The sequence below is a fragment of the Oncorhynchus kisutch genome, linkage group LG12, assembly GCF_002021735.2.
Source record: "Oncorhynchus kisutch isolate 150728-3 linkage group LG12, Okis_V2, whole genome shotgun sequence".
NCBI classification, from domain to species: domain Eukaryota; kingdom Metazoa; phylum Chordata; class Actinopteri; order Salmoniformes; family Salmonidae; genus Oncorhynchus; species Oncorhynchus kisutch.
The window spans coordinates 20,424,217-20,448,369 of record NC_034185.2 but is presented as its reverse complement, the minus strand read 5'-3'; the positions used below and the strand labels follow the sequence as shown (position 1 = coordinate 20,448,369).

General features: G+C 32.1%; 1 protein-coding gene across 1 annotated transcript in view; it reads right to left on the bottom strand.

The window, feature by feature from the left end:
• Positions 1 to 24,153, bottom strand: part of LOC109901354 (DNA polymerase zeta catalytic subunit) — a 121,542-nt gene that overhangs the window by 54,905 nt on the left and 42,484 nt on the right. Inside the window, exon 4 of the mRNA XM_020497383.2 lies at positions 10,513 to 10,676. Coding sequence (XP_020352972.1) covers positions 10,513 to 10,676 — 164 coding nt within the window. The remainder of the gene's footprint in view (positions 1 to 10,512; positions 10,677 to 24,153) is intronic.

The window sequence follows — 24,153 nt, the reverse complement described above, 5'->3', positions numbered from 1 at the left end:
ACAGTAATATCAACCACATCCAACAGTAATATCAACCACATCTAACTGTAATATCAACCACATCTAACATTAACAGTAATATCAACCACATCTAACACTAAAAGTAATATCAACCACATCTAACAGTAATATCAACCACATCCAACAGTAATATCAACATCATCCAACAGTAATATCAACATCATCCAACAGTAATATCAACCACATCTAACAGTAATATCAACCACATCTAACAGTAATATCAACCACATCTAACAGTAATATCAACCACATCTAACAGTAATATCAACCATATACATCTAACAGTAATATCAACCACATCTAACAGTAATATCAACCACATCTAACACTAAAAGTAATATCAACCACATCTAACAGTAATATCAACCACATCTAACATTAACAGTAATATCAACCACATCTAACACTAAAAGTAATATCAACCACAACTAAAACTAACAGTAATATCAACCACATCTAACAGTAATATCAACCAAATGTAACACTAACAGTAATATCAACCAAATGTAACACTAACAGTAATATCAACCAAATGTAACACTAACAGTAATATCAACCAAATGTAACACTAACAGTAATATCAACCACAACTAAAACTAACAGTAATATCAACCACATCTAACAGTAATATCAACCACATCTAACAGTACTATCAACCACATCTAACAGTAATATCAACCATATACATCTAACAGTACTATCAACCACATCTAACAGTAATATCAACCACATCTAACAGTAATATCAACCACATCTAACAGTAATATCAACCACATCTAACAGTAATATCAACCACACCACATCTAACAGTAATATCAACCATATACATCTAACAGTAATATCAACCATATACATCTAACAGTAATATCAACCACATCTAACAGTACTATCAACCACATCTAACAGTAATATCAACCACATCTAACAGTAATATCAACCACATCTAACAGTAATATCAACCACATCTAACAGTAATATCAACCACATCTAACAGTAATATCAACCACATCTAACAGTAATATCAACCACATCTAACAGTAATATCAACCATATACATCTAACAGTAATATCAACCACATCTAACAGTAATATCAACCACATCTAACACTAAAAGTAATATCAACCACATCTAACAGTAATATCAACCACATCCAACACTAACTGTAATATCAACCACATCTAACATTAACAGTAATATCAACCACATCTAACAGTAATATCAACCACATCTAACAGTAATATCAACCACATCTAACAGTAATATCAACCACATCTAACACTAAAAGTAATATCCACCACATCTAACAGTAATATCAACCACATCTAACAGTAATATCAACCACATCTAACACTAAAAGTAATATCAACCACATCTAACAGTAATATCAACCACATCCAACACTAACTGTAATATCAACCACATCTAACATTAACAGTAATATCAACCACATCTAACAGTAATATCAACCACATCTAACAGTAATATCAACCACATCTAACAGTAATATCAACCACATCTAACACTAAAAGTAATATCCACCACATCTAACAGTAATATCAACCACATCTAACAGTAATATCAACCATATACATCTAACAGTAATATCAACCACATCTAACACTAACAGTAATATCAACCACATCTAACACTAACAGTAATATCAACCACATCTAACAGTAATATCAACCACATCTAACACTAACAGTAATATCAACCACATCTAACACTAACAGTAATATCAACCACATCTAACACTAACAGTAATATCAACCACATCTAACAGTAATATCAACCACATCCAACAGTAATATCAACCACATCCAACAGTAATATCAACCACATCCAACAGTAATATCAACCACATCCAACAGTAATATCAACATCATCCAACAGTAATATCAACCACATCCAACTGTAATATCAACCACATCCAACAGTAATATCAACCACATCTAACTGTAATATCAACCACATCTAACAGTACTATCAACCACATCTAACACTAACAGTAATATAAACCACATCTAACACTAACAGTAATATCAACCACATCTAACAGTAATATCAACCACATCTAACAAGAATATCAACCACATCTAACACTAACAGTAATATAAACCACATCTAACACTAACAGTAATATCAACCAAATGTAACACTAACAGTAATATCAACCACATCTAACACTAACAGTAATATCAACCACATCTAACACTAACAGTAATATCAACCACATCTAACAGTAATATCAACCACATCTAACAAGAATATCAACCACATCTAACACTAACAGTAATATAAACCACATCTAACACTAACAGTAATATCAACCAAATGTAACACTAACAGTAATATCAACCACAACTAAAACTAACAGTAATATCAACCACATCTAACAGTAATATCAACCACATCTAACAGTACTATCAACCACATCTAACAGTAATATCAACCATATACATCTAACAGTACTATCAACCACATCTAACAGTAATATCAACCACATCTAACAGTAATATCAACCACATCTAACAGTAATATCAACCACATCTAACAGTAATATCAACCACATCTAACAGTAATATCAACCACATCTAACAGTAATATCAACCACATCTATCAGTAATATCAACCACATCTATCACTAACTGTAATATCAACCACATCCAACAGTAATATCAACCACATCTAACAGTAATATCAACCACATCTAACACTAACAGTAATATCAACCACATCTAACACTAACAGTAATATCAACCACATCTAACACTAACAGTAATATCAACCACATCTAACACTAACAGTAATATCAACCACATCTAACACTAACAGTAATATCAACCACATCTAACACTAACAGTAATATCAACCACATCTATCACTAACTGTAATATCAACCACATCCAACAGTAATATCAACCACATCCAACAGTAATATCAACCACATCTAACAGTAATATCAACCACATCTAACAGTAATATCAACCACATCTAACAATAAAAGTAATATCAACCACATCTAACACTAAAAGTAATATCAACCACATCTAACTGTAATATCAACCACATCTAACATTAACAGTAATATCAACCACATCTAACACTAAAAGTAATATCAACCACATCTAACAGTAATATCAACCACATCCAACAGTAATATCAACATCATCCAACAGTAATATCAACATCATCCAACAGTAATATCAACCACATCTAACAGTAATATCAACCACATCTAACAGTAATATCAACCACATCTAACAGTAATATCAACCACATCTAACAGTAATATCAACCATATACATCTAACAGTAATATCAACCACATCTAACAGTAATATCAACCACATCTAACACTAAAAGTAATATCAACCACATCTAACAGTAATATCAACCACATCTAACATTAACAGTAATATCAACCACATCTAACACTAAAAGTAATATCAACCACAACTAAAACTAACAGTAATATCAACCACATCTAACAGTAATATCAACCAAATGTAACACTAACAGTAATATCAACCAAATGTAACACTAACAGTAATATCAACCAAATGTAACACTAACAGTAATATCAACCACAACTAAAACTAACAGTAATATCAACCACATCTAACAGTAATATCAACCACATCTAACAGTACTATCAACCACATCTAACAGTAATATCAACCATATACATCTAACAGTACTATCAACCACATCTAACAGTAATATCAACCACATCTAACAGTAATATCAACCACATCTAACAGTAATATCAACCACATCTAACAGTAATATCAACCACATCTAACAGTAATATCAACCACATCTAACAGTAATATCAACCATATACATCTAACAGTAATATCAACCATATACATCTAACAGTAATATCAACCACATCTAACAGTACTATCAACCACATCTAACAGTAATATCAACCACATCTAACAGTAATATCAACCACATCTAACAGTAATATCAACCACATCTAACAGTAATATCAACCACATCTAACAGTAATATCAACCATATACATCTAACAGTAATATCAACCACATCTAACAGTACTATCAACCACATCTAACAGTAATATCAACCACATCTAACAGTAATATCAACCACATCTAACAGTAATATCAACCATATACATCTAACAGTAATATCAACCACATCTAACAGTAATTTCAACCACATCTAACACTAACAGTAATTTCAACCACATGTAACACTAACAGTAATGTCAACCACATCTAACTGTAATATCATCCACATCTAACACTAACAGTAATATCAACCACATCTAACACTAACAGTAATATCATCCACATCTAACACTAACAGTAATATCAACCACATCTAACAGTAATATCATCCACATCTAACACCAACAGTAATATCAACCATATCTAACATTAACAGTAATATCAACCACATCTAACATTAACAGTAATATCAACCACATCTAACAGTAATATCAACCACATCTAACATGAACAGTAATATCAACCACATCTAACAGTAATATCAACCACATCTAACATTAACAGTAATATCAACCACATCTAACAGTAATATCAACCACATCTAACAGTAATATCAACCACATCCAACACTAACAGTAATATCAACCACATCTAACATTAACAGTAATATCAACCACATCTAACAGTAATATCAACCACATCTAACAGTAATATCAACCACATCTAACAGTAATATCAACCAAATGTAAAAATAACAGTAATATAAACCACATCTAAAACTAACAGTAATATCAACCACATCTAACACTAACTGTAATATCAACCACATCTATCACTAACTGTAATATCAACCACATCTAACACTAACTGTAATATAAACCACATCTATCACTAACTGTAATATCAACCACATCTATCACTAACTGTAATATCAACCACATCTATCACTAACTGTAATATCAACCACATCTATCACTAACTGTAATATCAACCACATCTAACACTAACTGTAATATCAACCACATCTATCACTAACTGTAATATAAACCACATCTAAAACTAACAGTAATATCAACCACATCTAACACTAACTGTAATATCAACCACATCTATCACTAACTGTAATATAAACCACATCTAAAACTAACAGTAATATCAACCACATCTAACACTAACTGTAATATCAACCACATCTATCACTAAAAGTAATATCAACCACATCTAACAGTAATATCAACCACATCTAACACTAACAGTAATATCAACCACATCTAACAGTAATATCAACCACATCTAACAGTAATATCAACCACATCTAACACTAAAAGTAATATCAACCACATGTAACAGTAATATCAACCACATCTAACACTAACAGTAATATCAACCACATCTAACACTAACAGTAATATCAACCACATCTAACACTAACAGTAATTTCAACCACATCTAACACTAACAGTAATTTCAACCACATCTAACACTAACAGTAATTTCAACCACATCTAACACTAACAGTAATATCAACCACATCTAACTGTAATATCAACCACATCTAACACTAACAGTAATATCAACCACATCTAACACTAACAGTAATATCAACCACATGTAACTGTAATATCAACCATATCTAACATTAACAGTAATATCAACCACATCTAACATGAACAGTAATACCAACCACATCTAACAGTAATACCAACCACATCTAACAGTAATATCAACCACATCCAACAGTAATATCAACCATATCTAACAGTAATATCAACCACATCTAACAGTAATATCAACCACATCTAACACTAACAGTAATATCAACCACATCTAACACTAACAGTAATATCAACCACATCTAACAGTAATATCAACCACATCTAACATTAACAGTAATATCAACCACATCTAACATGAACAGTAATATCAACCACATCTAACAGTAATACCAACCACATCTAACAGTAATATCAACCACATCTAACAGTAATATCAACCACATCTAACACTAACAGTAATATCAACCACATCTAACAGTAATATCAACCACATCTAACATTAACAGTAATATCAACCACATCTAACACTAACAGTAATATCAACCACATCTAACAGTAATATCAACCACATCTAACACTAACAGTAATATCAACCACATCTAACACTAACAGTAATACCAACCACATCTAACAGTAATATCAACCACATCTAACAGTAATATCAACCACATCTAACAGTAATATCAACCACATCTAACAGTAATATCAACCACATCTAACAGTAATATCAACCACATCTATCACTAACTGTAATATCAACCACATCTAACAGTACTATCATCCACATCTAACAGTAATATCAACCACATCCAACAGTAATATCAACCACATCCAACAGTAATATCAACATCATCCAACAGTAATATCAACATCATCCAACAGTAATATCAACATCATCTAACTGTAATATCAACCACATCTAACAGTAATATCAACCACATCTAACAGTAATATCAACCACATCCAACAGTAATATCAACCACATCCAACAGTAATATCAACCACATCTAACAGTAATATCAACCACATCTAACAGTAATATCAACCACATCCAACAGTAATATCAACATCATCCAACAGTACTATCAACCACATCTAACTGTAATATCAACCACATCTAACAGTACTATCAACCACATCTAACAGTAATATCAACCACATCTAACAGTAATATCAACCACATCTAACAGTAATATCAACCAAATGTAAAACTAACAGTAATATAAACCACATCTAAAACTAACAGTAATATCAACCACATCTAACACTAACTGTAATATCAACCACATCTATCACTAACTGTAATATCAACCACATCTAACACTAACTGTAATATAAACCACATCTATCACTAACTGTAATATCAACCACATCTATCACTAACTGTAATATCAACCACATCTATCACTAACTGTAATATCAACCACATCTATCACTAACTGTAATATCAACCACATCTAACACTAACTGTAATATCAACCACATCTATCACTAACTGTAATATAAACCACATCTAAAACTAACAGTAATATCAACCACATCTAACACTAACTGTAATATCAACCACATCTATCACTAACTGTAATATAAACCACATCTAAAACTAACAGTAATATCAACCACATCTAACACTAACTGTAATATCAACCACATCTATCACTAAAAGTAATATCAACCACATCTAACAGTAATATCAACCACATCTAACACTAACAGTAATATCAACCACATCTAACAGTAATATCAACCACATCTAACAGTAATATCAACCACATCTAACACTAAAAGTAATATCAACCACATGTAACAGTAATATCAACCACATCTAACACTAACAGTAATATCAACCACATCTAACACTAACAGTAATATCAACCACATCTAACACTAACAGTAATTTCAACCACATCTAACACTAACAGTAATTTCAACCACATCTAACACTAACAGTAATTTCAACCACATCTAACACTAACAGTAATATCAACCACATCTAACTGTAATATCAACCACATCTAACACTAACAGTAATATCAACCACATCTAACACTAACAGTAATATCAACCACATGTAACTGTAATATCAACCATATCTAACATTAACAGTAATATCAACCACATCTAACATGAACAGTAATACCAACCACATCTAACAGTAATACCAACCACATCTAACAGTAATATCAACCACATCCAACAGTAATATCAACCATATCTAACAGTAATATCAACCACATCTAACAGTAATATCAACCACATCTAACACTAACAGTAATATCAACCACATCTAACACTAACAGTAATATCAACCACATCTAACAGTAATATCAACCACATCTAACATTAACAGTAATATCAACCACATCTAACATGAACAGTAATATCAACCACATCTAACAGTAATACCAACCACATCTAACAGTAATATCAACCACATCTAACAGTAATATCAACCATATCTAACACTAACAGTAATATCAACCACATCTAACAGTAATATCAACCACATCTAACAGTAACAGTAATATCAACCACATCTAACACTAACAGTAATATCAACCACATCTAACAGTAATATCAACCACATCTAACACTAACAGTAATATCAACCACATCTAACACTAACAGTAATACCAACCACATCTAACAGTAATATCAACCACATCTAACAGTAATATCAACCACATCTAACAGTAATATCAACCACATCTAACAGTAATATCAACCACATCTAACAGTAATATCAACCACATCTATCACTAACTGTAATATCAACCACATCTAACAGTACTATCATCCACATCTAACAGTAATATCAACCACATCCAACAGTAATATCAACCACATCCAACAGTAATATCAACATCATCCAACAGTAATATCAACATCATCCAACAGTAATATCAACATCATCTAACTGTAATATCAACCACATCTAACAGTAATATCAACCACATCTAACAGTAATATCAACCACATCCAACAGTAATATCAACCACATCCAACAGTAATATCAACCACATCTAACAGTAATATCAACCACATCTAACAGTAATATCAACCACATCCAACAGTAATATCAACATCATCCAACAGTACTATCAACCACATCTAACTGTAATATCAACCACATCTAACAGTACTATCAACCACATCTAACAGTAATATCAACCACATCTAACAGTAATATCAACCACATCTAACAGTAATATCATCCACATCTAACAGTAATATCATCCACACCTAACACTAATATCAATCACATCTAACAGTAATATCATCCACATCTAACATGCTGACTAGACCGGACACGTCGCGTGCGTGTCGATGTAAAAAAAAAAATCTGTGTTATTCAATTATTCCACCCACACTGCTTGCACGCGCCAACAAGCGTCTGTGTTGCCAAGGGCTAAAATAGAATTTGTTATACCCACGTGGGTGTTTGAAAGACTAAATGTTTTGCCGGTAGTCGTGGTAATACTGTGAAAGTGTAGATGCCAATCACCATATAAGTTCAAAGATGAAAAAGCCTGGAAGGAGGAGAGATGACTAGAAACGATTCGGTTGGCTGTTTTATGTGTGGATTAATTGTCGAAGTAGAAGACCTTGTGCATTTCAGGTAAAATAACTACTCAATGTTTATATCCCAGGACAAATTAGCTAGCAACAGCAAGCTAATAGGACAAATTAGCTAGCAACAGCAAGCTAATAGGTCAAATTAGCTAGCAAGTGCAAGCTAACTAGCTAAATTGCTATACATGTTTAATGCTTTTTGACCTGTCCCCAAATTAATGTAATTGGTTCAGAGTTTGTTTTGATATTTTAACCTGCGTGTCGTGATCGCGTTTGGTGTAGGGGGACAAAATACATTTATGCGCCGTCGGTTTGGGTTCCGTGTAACATTTCAAATCGTTTCGTTCTTAACAGAGCCATAACTGTTTTGGTCCGTTTCCATTGTTCTGACCAGCTAAATAAAGTTCTACAACCGGTTCGAACACAAAGAAGTTCCGGTTTATATTGTTACTTTCTGTTCTTTTTTAAAGCTCTGATTCTTTTTATTCTTTTTATTATACATTTGTGTTATACCGAACAGAAATATAAATGTGTAAAGTGTTGGTCCCATGTTTCATTAGCTGAAATAAAAGACAAAGAGAGGTGCACACTATATTTTTATATATCACACACACTTTTCCAGTCATTTATTGGGTAAATCCCTGCCGAAACGTTGGCGATTTACCCAATAAATATATAGAGTGTTCGACTCTTTATTTTTATAGCTTCTAGTTAATTTTCCGTTAGTTAGCACCTCTACATAAAATACATTTCTTTGGATGTGCGCTAGCTCATGTTTTTTAACTGAAATAAAAGATCCCAGAAATGTTCCATACTCACCAAAAACGTATTTCTGTCAAATGTAGTTAACACATTTTGTTTACATCCCTATTACTAAGCATTTCATCTTGGGTAAAATAATCTTTCTACTCCCGGTTCTGATTCTTTTCCTTAAACATTTTCCTTATTTTTTGTTTTATGGTTCTGTTCCATGAACCGGTTCCAACAGTAATATAAACCACATCTAACAGTCAACAGTAATATAAACCACATCTAACACTAACAGTCAACAGTAATATAAACCACATCTAACACTAACAGTCAACAGTAATATAAACCACATCTAACACTAACAGTCAACAGTAATATCAATAACTGCATTAAAAAGCCTGCCCCCCACACAAAGTCATGAACTTGAGAGTAGGATGCTAGACCTTCACCCTCCCTCACCCCTTCCTTCTTTCCTTCCTCCCTCAGACTGCCCCCCAAACCCACACACATTCAAGATGCAGTAGAACAACAAGAGAAAAGTGTAAATCTCAGTAGCACCCCCACTAATTGTTTAGGTTATGATTGGGGGAGGGGAAACGGATCCTAGATGTGTACCCCCAGAGCGTCCTTACCTTCGCGCTGCTGGCTCCAGCGGAACTTGACGGCTCCCAGGTTGACCATGTTCATGCCGTACAGGTTGTAGTCGATGAATAGCTGCAGCAGGTAAGGAATGTGGGCCTCGTGGGGCTGGTAGCTCTTGTTCATCACAGCACCTCCTTGTAACAGCTCACACACCCTGGAACCACACACACACACCCGATTAGATATATATTTTGGCTGCTATTGACAGACATTTACTTTGCGTACAGAAAAAGCAATGTGTTCCAAAATCCACAACAAAATAAACAAATAAACAAGAGATTGAGCCAGATTCTTTCATTCAGGAGCTAATATGCTTTCAATTCAAAACACCATTCAAATCTCATTCACCTTGTAGACCTTGTTGCTGGAAGGATAATGTGACATAGGGCTGGGGGATACATAAAATGAATTGGATTATTTTGATGTTATGTTTTGCGCGACATTCCAAATGCCTGTATCGCAGAATCGAGGTTTGTTGTATTTTTCTTTTATGAGCGTTTATGTCCACTTGGTTCTCATGTTGCCTTTTGCACCAGATATCTGTATTTAATGAAAAAAAAAAATGTTGCCACTCTAACAAAGGGAGTTGTTGTCCCAAAGGCAGGCGATGAGCTTAGGTTCAATATAAGCGCATAGAAATGCATTGGGCTTATTTTGGACAGATTTTGAAATCACTCGCTTTGCCTCTTTCTCCCAAGCCCCTCCCACCACCCCTCACAACAACAAAGATGAGATCACTTCTTCTGCTCTGACAAACGGTTTCAACCCCCTATTTGCATTTGAGGTTTGGTCCAACAGAAATCGGTCATATGGATACCGAAACACATGGATACATTATTTTACTGTAATAGAGGATAAGTTAACCTTTTGAACCATACCCTATTTATGTTTCAACTCCTCAAATTTCAAGCAGAGCAGGCATTACTAAAAACGGATGTACCAATGAACATTAATTCTGGAAAATGAATGCTCAGTTTGTCGCGTGCTTTACGCTACCACGTATAGCTAGCAGCATTTTAGTCAAACAAAGTTTGTTATACTAGCTGTTAAGTGTGTTTTAAAATGTGCAAAAAGCATAAAACAATTATATAAAGAATTGGCCATTTGTTTTTATTCTGAGAAATAAGGTAGGCCACTTGATTTCAACATCTGAACAAAGTGGACAGGCTAGCATGCTGTTCAAACAGTTGGGGACAGACAGAAGGGTGTGTTCATAACTATTCAACTGTTCTGCGTTTTAGCTGAATTCAGAACTTGTGAAATTATACCTAGATCCAAATTGGATTAAAATAAAAATATTAGCTGGCAACACACTCGCTCGTGGGCGGGCTTTAGAGTTTATGACACCGGTGTCTGCTATATTATTAGTGAATGTGAAATATGGATGATTCTGGTTACATTTATAACATAACTGGCATTGTTATAGACAGACCTGAAAGCCAGATCAGTGATTATCGCAAAAAAAGCAGGTACAACTATTTTGATGAAATAATGTAATTATTAGTGGGTCTTATGGTTGTCGAAGGCATATATTCAGCCTATGTATGCCTATTCCTCAAGCTCTGAATTCAATATAGTATTGCTAAATGCAGTGAACTTGATCTTTAAATTGTGCAACACAGCTTATTTAGAGAAAACACATTGAAATATAGTTTTAGGCACTATTGCCTAGCCCTACTGTGACAATACGCAATTTTACTTTTCAAACTTGAATTTAAATTTTAAAAATGTTTAACCAGCCCTCCTCTTAGGAGGACACATCTTTTTGATTTTACATATTTTCTGCAACATATACATTTTACATACATCTGCATTGCTTGCTGTTTGGGGTTTAAAGCTGGCTTTCTGTATAGCACTTTGTGAATTCTGCTGATGTAAAAAGGGCTTTATAGATTTGATTGATATACAGCAAATCACATAACAATAATGCATTACCAAACAAAACAATACATTACCGAACATAACAATAATACATTACCGAACATAACAATAATACATTACCGAACATAACAATAATACATTACCGAACATAACAATAATGCATTACCAAACAAAACAATACATTACCGAACATAACAATAATACATTACCGAACATAACAATAATACATTACCGAACATAACAATAATACATTACCGAACATAACAATAATGCATTACCAAACAAAACAATACATTACCGAACATAACAATAATACATTACTGAACATAACAATAATACATTACCGAACATAACAATAATACATTACCGAAAATAACAATAATGCATTACCGAACATAACAATAATGCATTACCGAACATAACAATAATGCATTACCAAACAAAACAATACATTACCGGACATAACAATAATACATTACCGAACATAACAATAATACATTACTGAACATAACAACAATACATTACCAAACAAAACAATACATTACTGAACATAACAATAATGCATTACCAAACAAAACAATACCGGACATAACAATAATACATTACCGAACATAACAATAATACATTACTGAACATAACAACAATACATTACCAAACAAAACAATACATTACTGAACATAACAATAATGTATTACCAAACATAACAATAATGCATTACCGAACATAACAATAATACATTACCGAACATAACAATAATACATTACCGAACATAACAATAATGCATTACCAAACAAAACAATACATTACCGGACATAACAATAATACATTACCGGACATAACAATAATACATTACCGAACATAACAATAATACATTACAGAACATAACAATAATGCATTACCAAACAAAACAATACATTACCGAACAAAACAACAATACATTACCGAACATAACATTAATACATTACCGAACATAACATTACCGAACATAACAATAATACATTACTGAACATAACAATAATACATTACTAAACAATACATTACCGGACATAACAGTAATACATTACCGAACATAACAATAATACATTACCGAACATAACAATAATGCATTACCAAACAAAACAATACATTACCGAACATAACAATAATACATTACTGAACATAACAATAATGCATTACCAAACAAAACAATACATTACCGAACAATAACAATAATACATTACCGAACAAAACAATAATACATTACTGAACATAACAATAATACATTACCGAACATAACAATAATGCATTACCAAACAAAACATTACTGAACATAACAATAATACATTACCAAACAAAACATTACTGAACATAACAATAATACATTACCAAACAAATCAATAATACATTACCGAACATAACAATAAAACATTACTGAACATAACAATAATACATTACCAAACAAATCAATAATACATTACCGAACATAACAATAATACATTACCGAACATAACAATAATACATTACCAAACAAAACAATAATACATTACCAAACATAACAATAATACATTACTGAACATAACAATAATACATGACCAAACAAAACAATAATACATTACTAAACAATACATTACCGGACATAACAGTAATACATTACCGAACATAACAATAATACATTACAGAACAAAACAATAATACATTACTAAACAATACATTACCGGACATAAAAGTAATACATTACCGAACATAACAATAATACATTACCGAACATAACAATAATACATTACCGAACATAACAATAATACATTACAGAACAATAATACATTACCGAACATAACAATAATACATTACCGAACAAAACAATAATACATTACCGAACATAACATTAATACATTACCGAACATAACATTACCGAACATAACAATAATACATTACCGAACATAACAATAATACATTACTGAACATAACAATAATACATTACTAAACAATACATTACCGGACATAACAGTAATACATTACCGAACATAACAATAATGCATTACCAAACAAAACAATACATTACCGAACAATAACAATAATACATTACCGAACAAAACAATAATACATTACTGAACATAACAATAATACATTACCGAACATAACAATAATGCATTACCAAACAAAACATTACTGAACATAACAATAATACATTACCGAACATAACAATAATACATTACCAAACAAAACATTACTGAACATAACAATAATACATTACCAAACAAATCAATAATACATTACCGAACATAACAATAATACATTACTGAACATAACAATAATGCATTACCAAACAAAACAATACATTACCGAACAATAACAATAATACATTACCGAACAAAACAATAATACATTACTGAACATAACAATAATACATTACCGAACATAACAATAATGCATTACCAAACAAAACATTACTGAACATAACAATAATACATTACCAAACAAAACATTACCGAACATAACAATAATGCATTACCAAACAAAACATTACTGAACATAACAATAATACATTACCGAACATAACAATAATACATTACCAAACAAAACATTACTGAACATAACAATAATACATTACCAAACAAATCAATAATACATTACCGAACATAACAATAATACATTACCGAACATAACAATAATACATTACCGAACATAACAATAATACATTACCGAACATAACAATAATGCATTACCAAACAAAACAATTAATTACTGAACATAACAATAATACATTACCAAACAAAACAATAATACATTACCAAACATAACAATAATACATTACTGAACATAACAATAATACATTACCAAACAAAACATTATCGAACATAACAATAATGCATTACCAAACAAAACAATTCATTACCGAACATAACAATAATACATTACCAAACAAAACAATAATACAATACCAAACAAAACAATAATACAATACCAAACATAACAATAATGCATTACCAAACAAAACAATTCATTACTGAACATAACAATAATACAATACCAAACAAAACAATAATACAATACCAAACAAAACAATAATACATTACCGAACATAACAATAATACATTACAGAACATAACAATAATGCATTACCAAACAAAACAATACATTACCGAACAAAACAACAATACATTACCGAACATAACATTAATACATTACCGAACATAACATTACCGAACATAACAATAATACATTACTGAACATAACAATAATACATTACTAAACAATACATTACCGGACATAACAGTAATACATTACCGAACATAACAATAATACATTACCGAACATAACAATAATGCATTACCAAACAAAACAATACATTACCGAACATAACAATAATACATTACTGAACATAACAATAATGCATTACCAAACAAAACAATACATTACCGAACAATAACAATAATACATTACCGAACAAAACAATAATACATTACTGAACATAACAATAATACATTACCGAACATAACAATAATGCATTACCAAACAAAACATTACTGAACATAACAATAATACATTACCAAACAAAACATTACTGAACATAACAATAATACATTACCAAACAAATCAATAATACATTACCAAACATAACAATAAAACATTACTGAACATAACAATAATACATTACCAAACAAATCAATAATACATTACCGAACATAACAATAATACATTACCGAACATAACAATAATACATTACCAAACAAAACAATAATACATTACCAAACATAACAATAATACATTACTGAACATAACAATAATACATGACCAAACAAAACAATAATACATTACTAAACAATACATTACCGGACATAACAGTAATACATTACCGAACATAACAATAATACATTACCAAACAAAACAATAATACATTACTAAACAATACATTACCGGACATAACAGTAATACATTACCGAACATAACAATAATACATTACCGAACATAACAATAATACATTACAGAACAATAATACATTACAGAACAATAATACATTACCGGACATAACAATAGTACATTACTGAACATAACAATAATACATTACAGAACATAAAAATAATACATTACTGAACATAACAATAATACATTACAGAACATAACAATAATACATGACTGAACATAACAATAATACATGACTGAACATAACAATAATACATTACAGAACAATAATACATTACAGAACAATAATACATTACATAACAATAATACATTACATAACAATAGTACATTACATAACAATAACAATAATACAATTACAGAACAATAACAATAATACATTACATAACAATAACAATAATACAATTACAGAACAATAACAATAATACATTATATAACAATAACAATAATACATTACAGAACATAACAATAATACATTACAGAACATAACAATAATACATTACTGAACATAACAATAATACATTACCGAACATAACAATAATACATTACCGAACATAACAATAATACATTACCGAACATAACAATAATACATTACTGAACATAACAATAATACATTACTGAACATAACAATAATACATTACCGAACATAACAATAATACATTACTGAACATAACAATAATACATTACCGAACATAACAATAATACATTACTGAACATAACAATAATACATTACTGAACATAACAATAATACATTACTGAACATAACAATATTACATTACCGAACATAACAATAATACATTACTGAACATAACAATAATACATTACTGAACATAACAATAATACATTACTGAACATAACAATAATACATTACTGAACAAAACATTACTGAACATAACAATAATACATCACTGAACATAACAATAATACATTACTGAACATAACAATAATACATTACCTAACATAACAATAATACATTACTGAACATAACAATAACACATTACTGAACAAAACATTACTGAACATAACAATAATACATCACTGAACATAACAATAATACATTACCGAACATAACAATAATACATTACTGAACATAACAATAATACATTACTGAACATAACAATAATACATTACTGAACATAACAATAATACATTACCTAACATAACAATAATACATTACTGAACATAACAATAACACATTACTGAACAAAACATTACTGAACATAACAATAATACATCACTGAACATAACAATAATACATTACTGAACATAACAATAATACATTACCTAACATAACAATAATACATTACTGAACATAACAATAACACATTACTGAACAAAACATTACTGAACATAACAATAATACATCACTGAACATAACAATAATACATTACTGAACATAACAATAATACATTACCAAACATAACAATAATACATTACTGAACAATAATACCTTACTGAACATAACAATAATACATTACAGAACATAACAATAATACATTACTGAACATAACAATAATACATTACCGAACATAACAATAATACATTACCGAACATAACAATAATACATTACCGAACATAACAATAATACATTACCGAACATAACAATAATACATTACCGAACATAACAATAATACATTACTGAACATAACAATAATACATTACCGAACATAACAATAATACATTACTGAACATAACAATAATACATTACCAAACATAACAATAATACATTACTGAACAATAATACATTACTGAACAATAATACCTTACTGAACATAACAATAATACATTACCCAACAATAATACATTACAGAACAAAACATTACTGAACATAACAATAATACATTACCCAACAATAATACATTACAGAACAAAACATTACTGAACATAACAATAATACATTACCGAACAAAACAATACATTACCAAACATAACAATAATACATTACTGAACAATAATACCTTACTGAACATAACAATAATACATTATCGAACATAACAATAACACATTACTGAACAAAACATTACTGAACATAACAATAATACATTACTGAACATAATAATACATTACTGAACAATAATACATTACCGAACATAACAATAATACATTACTGAACATAACAATAATACATTACCGAACATAACAATAATACATTACTGAACATAACAATAATACATTACCAAACATAACAATAATACATTACTGAACAATAATACCTTACTGAACATAACAATAATACATTACCCAACAATAATACATTACAGAACAAAACATTACTGAACATAACAATAATACATTACCCAACAATAATACATTACAGAACAAAACATTACTGAACATAACAATAATACATTACCGAACAAAACAATACATTACCAAACATAACAATAATACATTACTGAACAATAATACCTTACTGAACATAACAATAATACATTATCGAACATAACAATAACACATTACTGAACAAAACATTACTGAACATAACAATAATACATTACTGAACATAATAATACATTACTGAACAATAATACATTACCGAACATAACAATAATACATTACTGAACATAACAATAATACATTACCGAACATAACAATAATACATTACTGAACATAACAATAATACATTACTGAACATAACAATAATACATTACTGAACATAACAATAATACAATTACAGAACAATAACAATAATACAATACAGATCATAACAATAATACATTACCGAACATAACAATAATACATTACTGAACAATAATACATTACTGAACAATAATACCTTACTGAACATAACAATAATACATTACCGAACATAACAATTATACATTACAGAACATAACAATAATACATTACCAAACATAACAATAATACATTACTGAACATAACAATAATACATTACTGAACATAACAATAATACATTACTGAACATAACAATATTACAGAACATAACAATATGACAGAACATAACAATAATACATTACAGAACATAACAATAATAAATTACAGAACATAACAATAATACATTATCGAACATAACAATAATACATTATTGTCGGAAGTTTATATAATAGAACTCACATGGCAGGCAAAATTCTGAGAAGAAATCCAACCAGGAAGTGGGAAATCTGAGGTTTGAAGGATTAAGTCTTTGCCTATCCAATATACAGTGTAAAATTTGGTCCGATTGCACTTCCTAATGCTTCCACTAGATGTCAACAGTCATAAGAACCTTGTTTCAGGCTTCTACTCTGAAGGGGGAGAGAATAAGAGCAGTTTGAGCAGTTCGCGTGCGGCCGTGAGCACGAGCTCTGTTCCTTTTCCTTTCTAAAGACAAAGGAATTGTCTGATTGGAATATTATTGAAGATTTATGATAAAAACTTCCTAAAGATTGATTCTATACATCGTTTGACATGTTTCTATGAACTGTCGTCTGAACTAGGTGCTGGTGTCTTGTGAATTTGGATTTGTGAACTAAACGCGCAAACAAAAAAGAGGTTATTTCAAATCAAATCAAATTTTATTTGTCACATACACATGGTTAGCAGATGTTAATGCGAGTGTAGCGAAATGCTTGTGCTTCTAGTTCCGACAATGCAGTAATAACCAACAAGCAATCTAGCTAACAATTCCAAAACTACTACCTTATAGACACAAGTGTAAGGGGATAAAAAATATGTACATAAAGATATATGAATGAGTGATGGTACAGAGCGGCATAGGCAAGATACAGTAGATGGTATTGAGTGCAGTATATACATATGAGATGAGTATGTAAACAAAGTGACATAGTTAAAGTGGCTAGTGATACATGTATTACATAAAGATGCAGTAGATGATATAGAGTACAGTATATACGTATACATATGAGATGGATAATGTAGGGTATGTAAACATCATATTAGGTAGCATTGTTTAAAGTGGCTAGTGATATATTTTACATCATTTCCCATCAATTCCCATTATTAAAGTGGCTGGAGTTGAGTCAGTGTGTTGGCAGCAGCCACTCAATGTTAGTGGTGGCTGTTTAACAGTCTGATGGCCTTGAGATAGAAGCTGTTTTTCAGTCTCTCGGTCCCAGCTTTGATGCACCTGTACTGACCTCGCCTTCTGGATGATAGCGGGGTGAACAGGCAGTGGCTCGGGTGGTTGTTGTCCTTGATGATCTTTATGGCCTTCCTGTGACATCGGGTGGTGTAGGTGTCCTGGAGGGCAGGTAGTTTGCCCCCGGTGATGCGTTGTGCAGACCTCACTACCTTCTGGAGAGCCTTACGGTTGTGGGCGGAGCAGTTGCCGTACCAGGCGGTGATACAGCCTGACAGGATGCTCTCGATTGCGCATCTGTAGAAGTTTGTGAGTGCTTTTGGTGACAAGCCGAATTTCTTCAGCCTCCTGAGGTTGAAGAGGCGCTGCTGCGCCTTCTTCACAATGCTGTCTGTGTGGGTGGACCAATTCAGTTTGTCTGTGATGTGTACGCCGAGGAACTTAAAACTTACTACCCTCTCCACTACTGTTCCATCAATGTGGATAGGGGGGTGTTCCCTCTGCTGTTTCCTGAAGTCCACAATCATCTCCTTAGTTTTGTTGACGTTGAGTGTGAGGTTATTTTCCTGACACCACACTCCGAGGGCCCTCACCTCCTCCCTGTAGGCCGTCTCGTCGTTGTTGGACATAAATTAAGGACTTTATCGAACAAAACAAACATTTATTGTGGAACTGGGATTCCTGGGAGTGCATTCCGATGAAGATCATCAAAGATAAGTGAATATTTAGAATCCTTTTCTGACTTCTGTTGACTCGTGGCGGGTATCTGTATGGCTTGTTTTTGTCTCTGAGCGCTATACTCAGATTATTGCATGGTGTGCTTTTTCCGTAAAGCTTTTTTGAAATCTGACACAGCGGTTGCATTAAGGAGAAGTATATCTTTAATTCCATGTATAACACTTGTATTTTCATCAACATTTATGATGATTATTTCTGTAAATTGATGTGGCTCTCTGCAAAAATCACCGGATGTTCTGGAAGCAAAACATTACTGAACATAACGCACCAATGTAAACTCAGATTTTTGTATAGAAATATGAATTTTATCGAACAAAACATACATGTATTGTGTAACATGAAGTCTCATCAGTGTTATCTGATGAAGATCATCAAAGGTTAGTGATACATTTTATCTCTATTTCTGCTTTTTGGCTGGAAAAATGGCTGTGTTTTTCTGTGACTAGGTGCTGACCTAACGTATGGTGTGCTTTCGCTGTAAAGTCTTTTTGAAATCAGACACTGTGGTGGGATTAACAATAAGTTTATCTTTAAAATGGTGTATAATACTTGTATGTTTGAGGAATTTTAATTATGAGATTTCTGTTGATTGAATTTGGCGCCCTGCACTTTCACTGGCTGTTGTCAAATTGATCCCGTTAATGGGATTTCAGCCGTAAGAAGTTTTAATAGTTGAGATAATTATTTATTTCAGCTTTTATTGCTTTCATCACATTCCCAGTGGGTCAGAAGTTTACATACACTAAATTAGTATTTGGTAGCATTGCCTTTAACCTCTCTGGGATATGTGGGACGGTAGCGTCTCACTTGACCAAAAGCCAGAGAAAATGCAGAGAGCACCAAATTCAAATAAATTCCTATAAAAATCTAACTTTCATGAAATCACAAATGTAAGATACCAAATTAAAGCTACACGTGTTGTGAATCCAGCCAACATGTCAGATTTCAAAAGGGGTTTTCGGCGAAAGGAAACGATGCTATTATCTGAGGATAGTACCTCCATAAACAAAAGAGAGAAAACGCAGAAATAAAAATATAAATCATGCCTTACCTTTGACGAGCTTCTTCTGTTGGCACTCCAATATGTCCCATAAACATCCCAAATGGTCCTTTTGTTCGATTAAATCCGTCCATATATATCCAAAATGTCCATTTATTTGGCGCGTTTGATCCAGAAAAACACCGGTTCCAACTTGCGCAACGTGATGACAAAATATCTCAAAAGTTACCTATAAACTTTGCCAAAACATTTCAAACTACTTTTGTAATACAATTTTAGGTATTTTTTTAAAAGTAAATAATCGATAAAATTGAAGACGGGATGATCTGTGTTCAATACAGGAAGAAAACAATCTCAAACTTGCTTTCTTGTCATGCACCTCTATCAAACAGTACACATGAAGTGACCCTCGTTCAAGATGGCTGTACTTCTTCATTACACAAAGGAATAACCTCAACCAATTTGTAAAGACTGGTGACAGGTTACAAACACTAGTGGAAGCGGTAGGAAATGCAAGCAAGTCTCTTAGAAATTTGGATTCCCAATGAAATCTCATTGAAAAGATTTGACTTCAACAACAAAAAAATCTGAATGGTTTGTCCTCGGGGTTTCGCCTGCTACATACATTCTGTTATACTCACAGACATGATTCAAACAGTTTTAGAAACGTCAGAGTGTTTTCTATCCAAATATTCTAATAATATGCATATATTATCTTCTGGGGATGAGTAGCTAGCGTCCCACATATCCCAGAGAGGTTAAAGGCACAGTCAATTTAGTGTATGTAAACTTCTGACCCACTGGAATTGTGATACAGTGAATTATAAGTGAAATAATCTGTCTGTAAACAATTGTTGGAAAAATTACTTGTGTCATGCACAAAGTAGATGTCCTAACCGACTTGCCAAAACTATAGTTTGTTAACAAGAAATTTGTGGAGTGGTTGAAAAACGAGCTTTAACGACTCCAACCTAAGTGTATGTAAACTTCCGACTTTCAACTGTATTTAATCCCACCCCATCCATCACCATGTGCCATATATTGTTTCAATTGTGCTGTTGTCCATACATTTTTAACCTTTCTAATCGCATAGTATCCACAGATTGTGAGCTAAAGATGAAAACCTTTCCTCCAAGTATTATTATGTTACTGATTGCTTGACTACAGCTTTCCAAAATCCCCCAACACTGCTATTTGTAAGGTTAATTTGAAGTGAATGTTGTGATTTTTAACCATTCCTAAACCTGTGACCAGAAACAAGCTACATAGTGGCAATGCCAGAATAAATGATCTAGTGATTCTGTCTCTTCGCAGCAAACTCTACAGAGCTGAGAATGTTGCATGCCCCATACAGTGCATTTGGAAAGTATTCAGACCACTTGACTTTTTCCACATTTTGTTACTTTATTGCCTTATTCAAAAATTTATTTAATTCATATTTATCCTCCTCAATCTACACACACTACCCCATAATGACAAAGTGAAAACAGAAATAACTTATTTACACAAGAATTCAGACTCGAAATTGTGCTCAGGTACATCCTGTTTCCATTGATCATCCTTGAGATGTTTCTACAACCAGATTGGAGTCCACCTGTGGTAAATTCAATTGATACGACACGATTTGGAAAGGCATACAACTGTCTATAAGGAATTGTCCGTAGAGCTCAGAGACAGGATTGTGTCGAGGCACTGATCTGGGGAAGGACACCAAAACATTTCTGCAGCATTGAAGGTCTCCAAGAACACAGTGGCCTCCATCATTCTTAAATGGAAGAAGTGTTGAACCACCAAGACTTTTCCGATGGTCAATCTGAAGGAGCTCCAAAGTTCTTCCAGAAGGACAACCATCTCTGAAGCACTTCACCAATCAGGCCTTTATGGTAGAGTGGCCAGACGGAAGACACTCCTCAGTAAAAGGCATATGACAGCCAGCTTGGAGTTTGTCAAAAGGCACCTGACTATGAGTCCTTGAAACCAAAATGGAACTATTTGGCCTGAATGCCAAGCGTCATGTTTGGAGGAAACCTGGCACCATCCCTACGGTGAAACATGGTGGTGGCTGTATCATGCTGT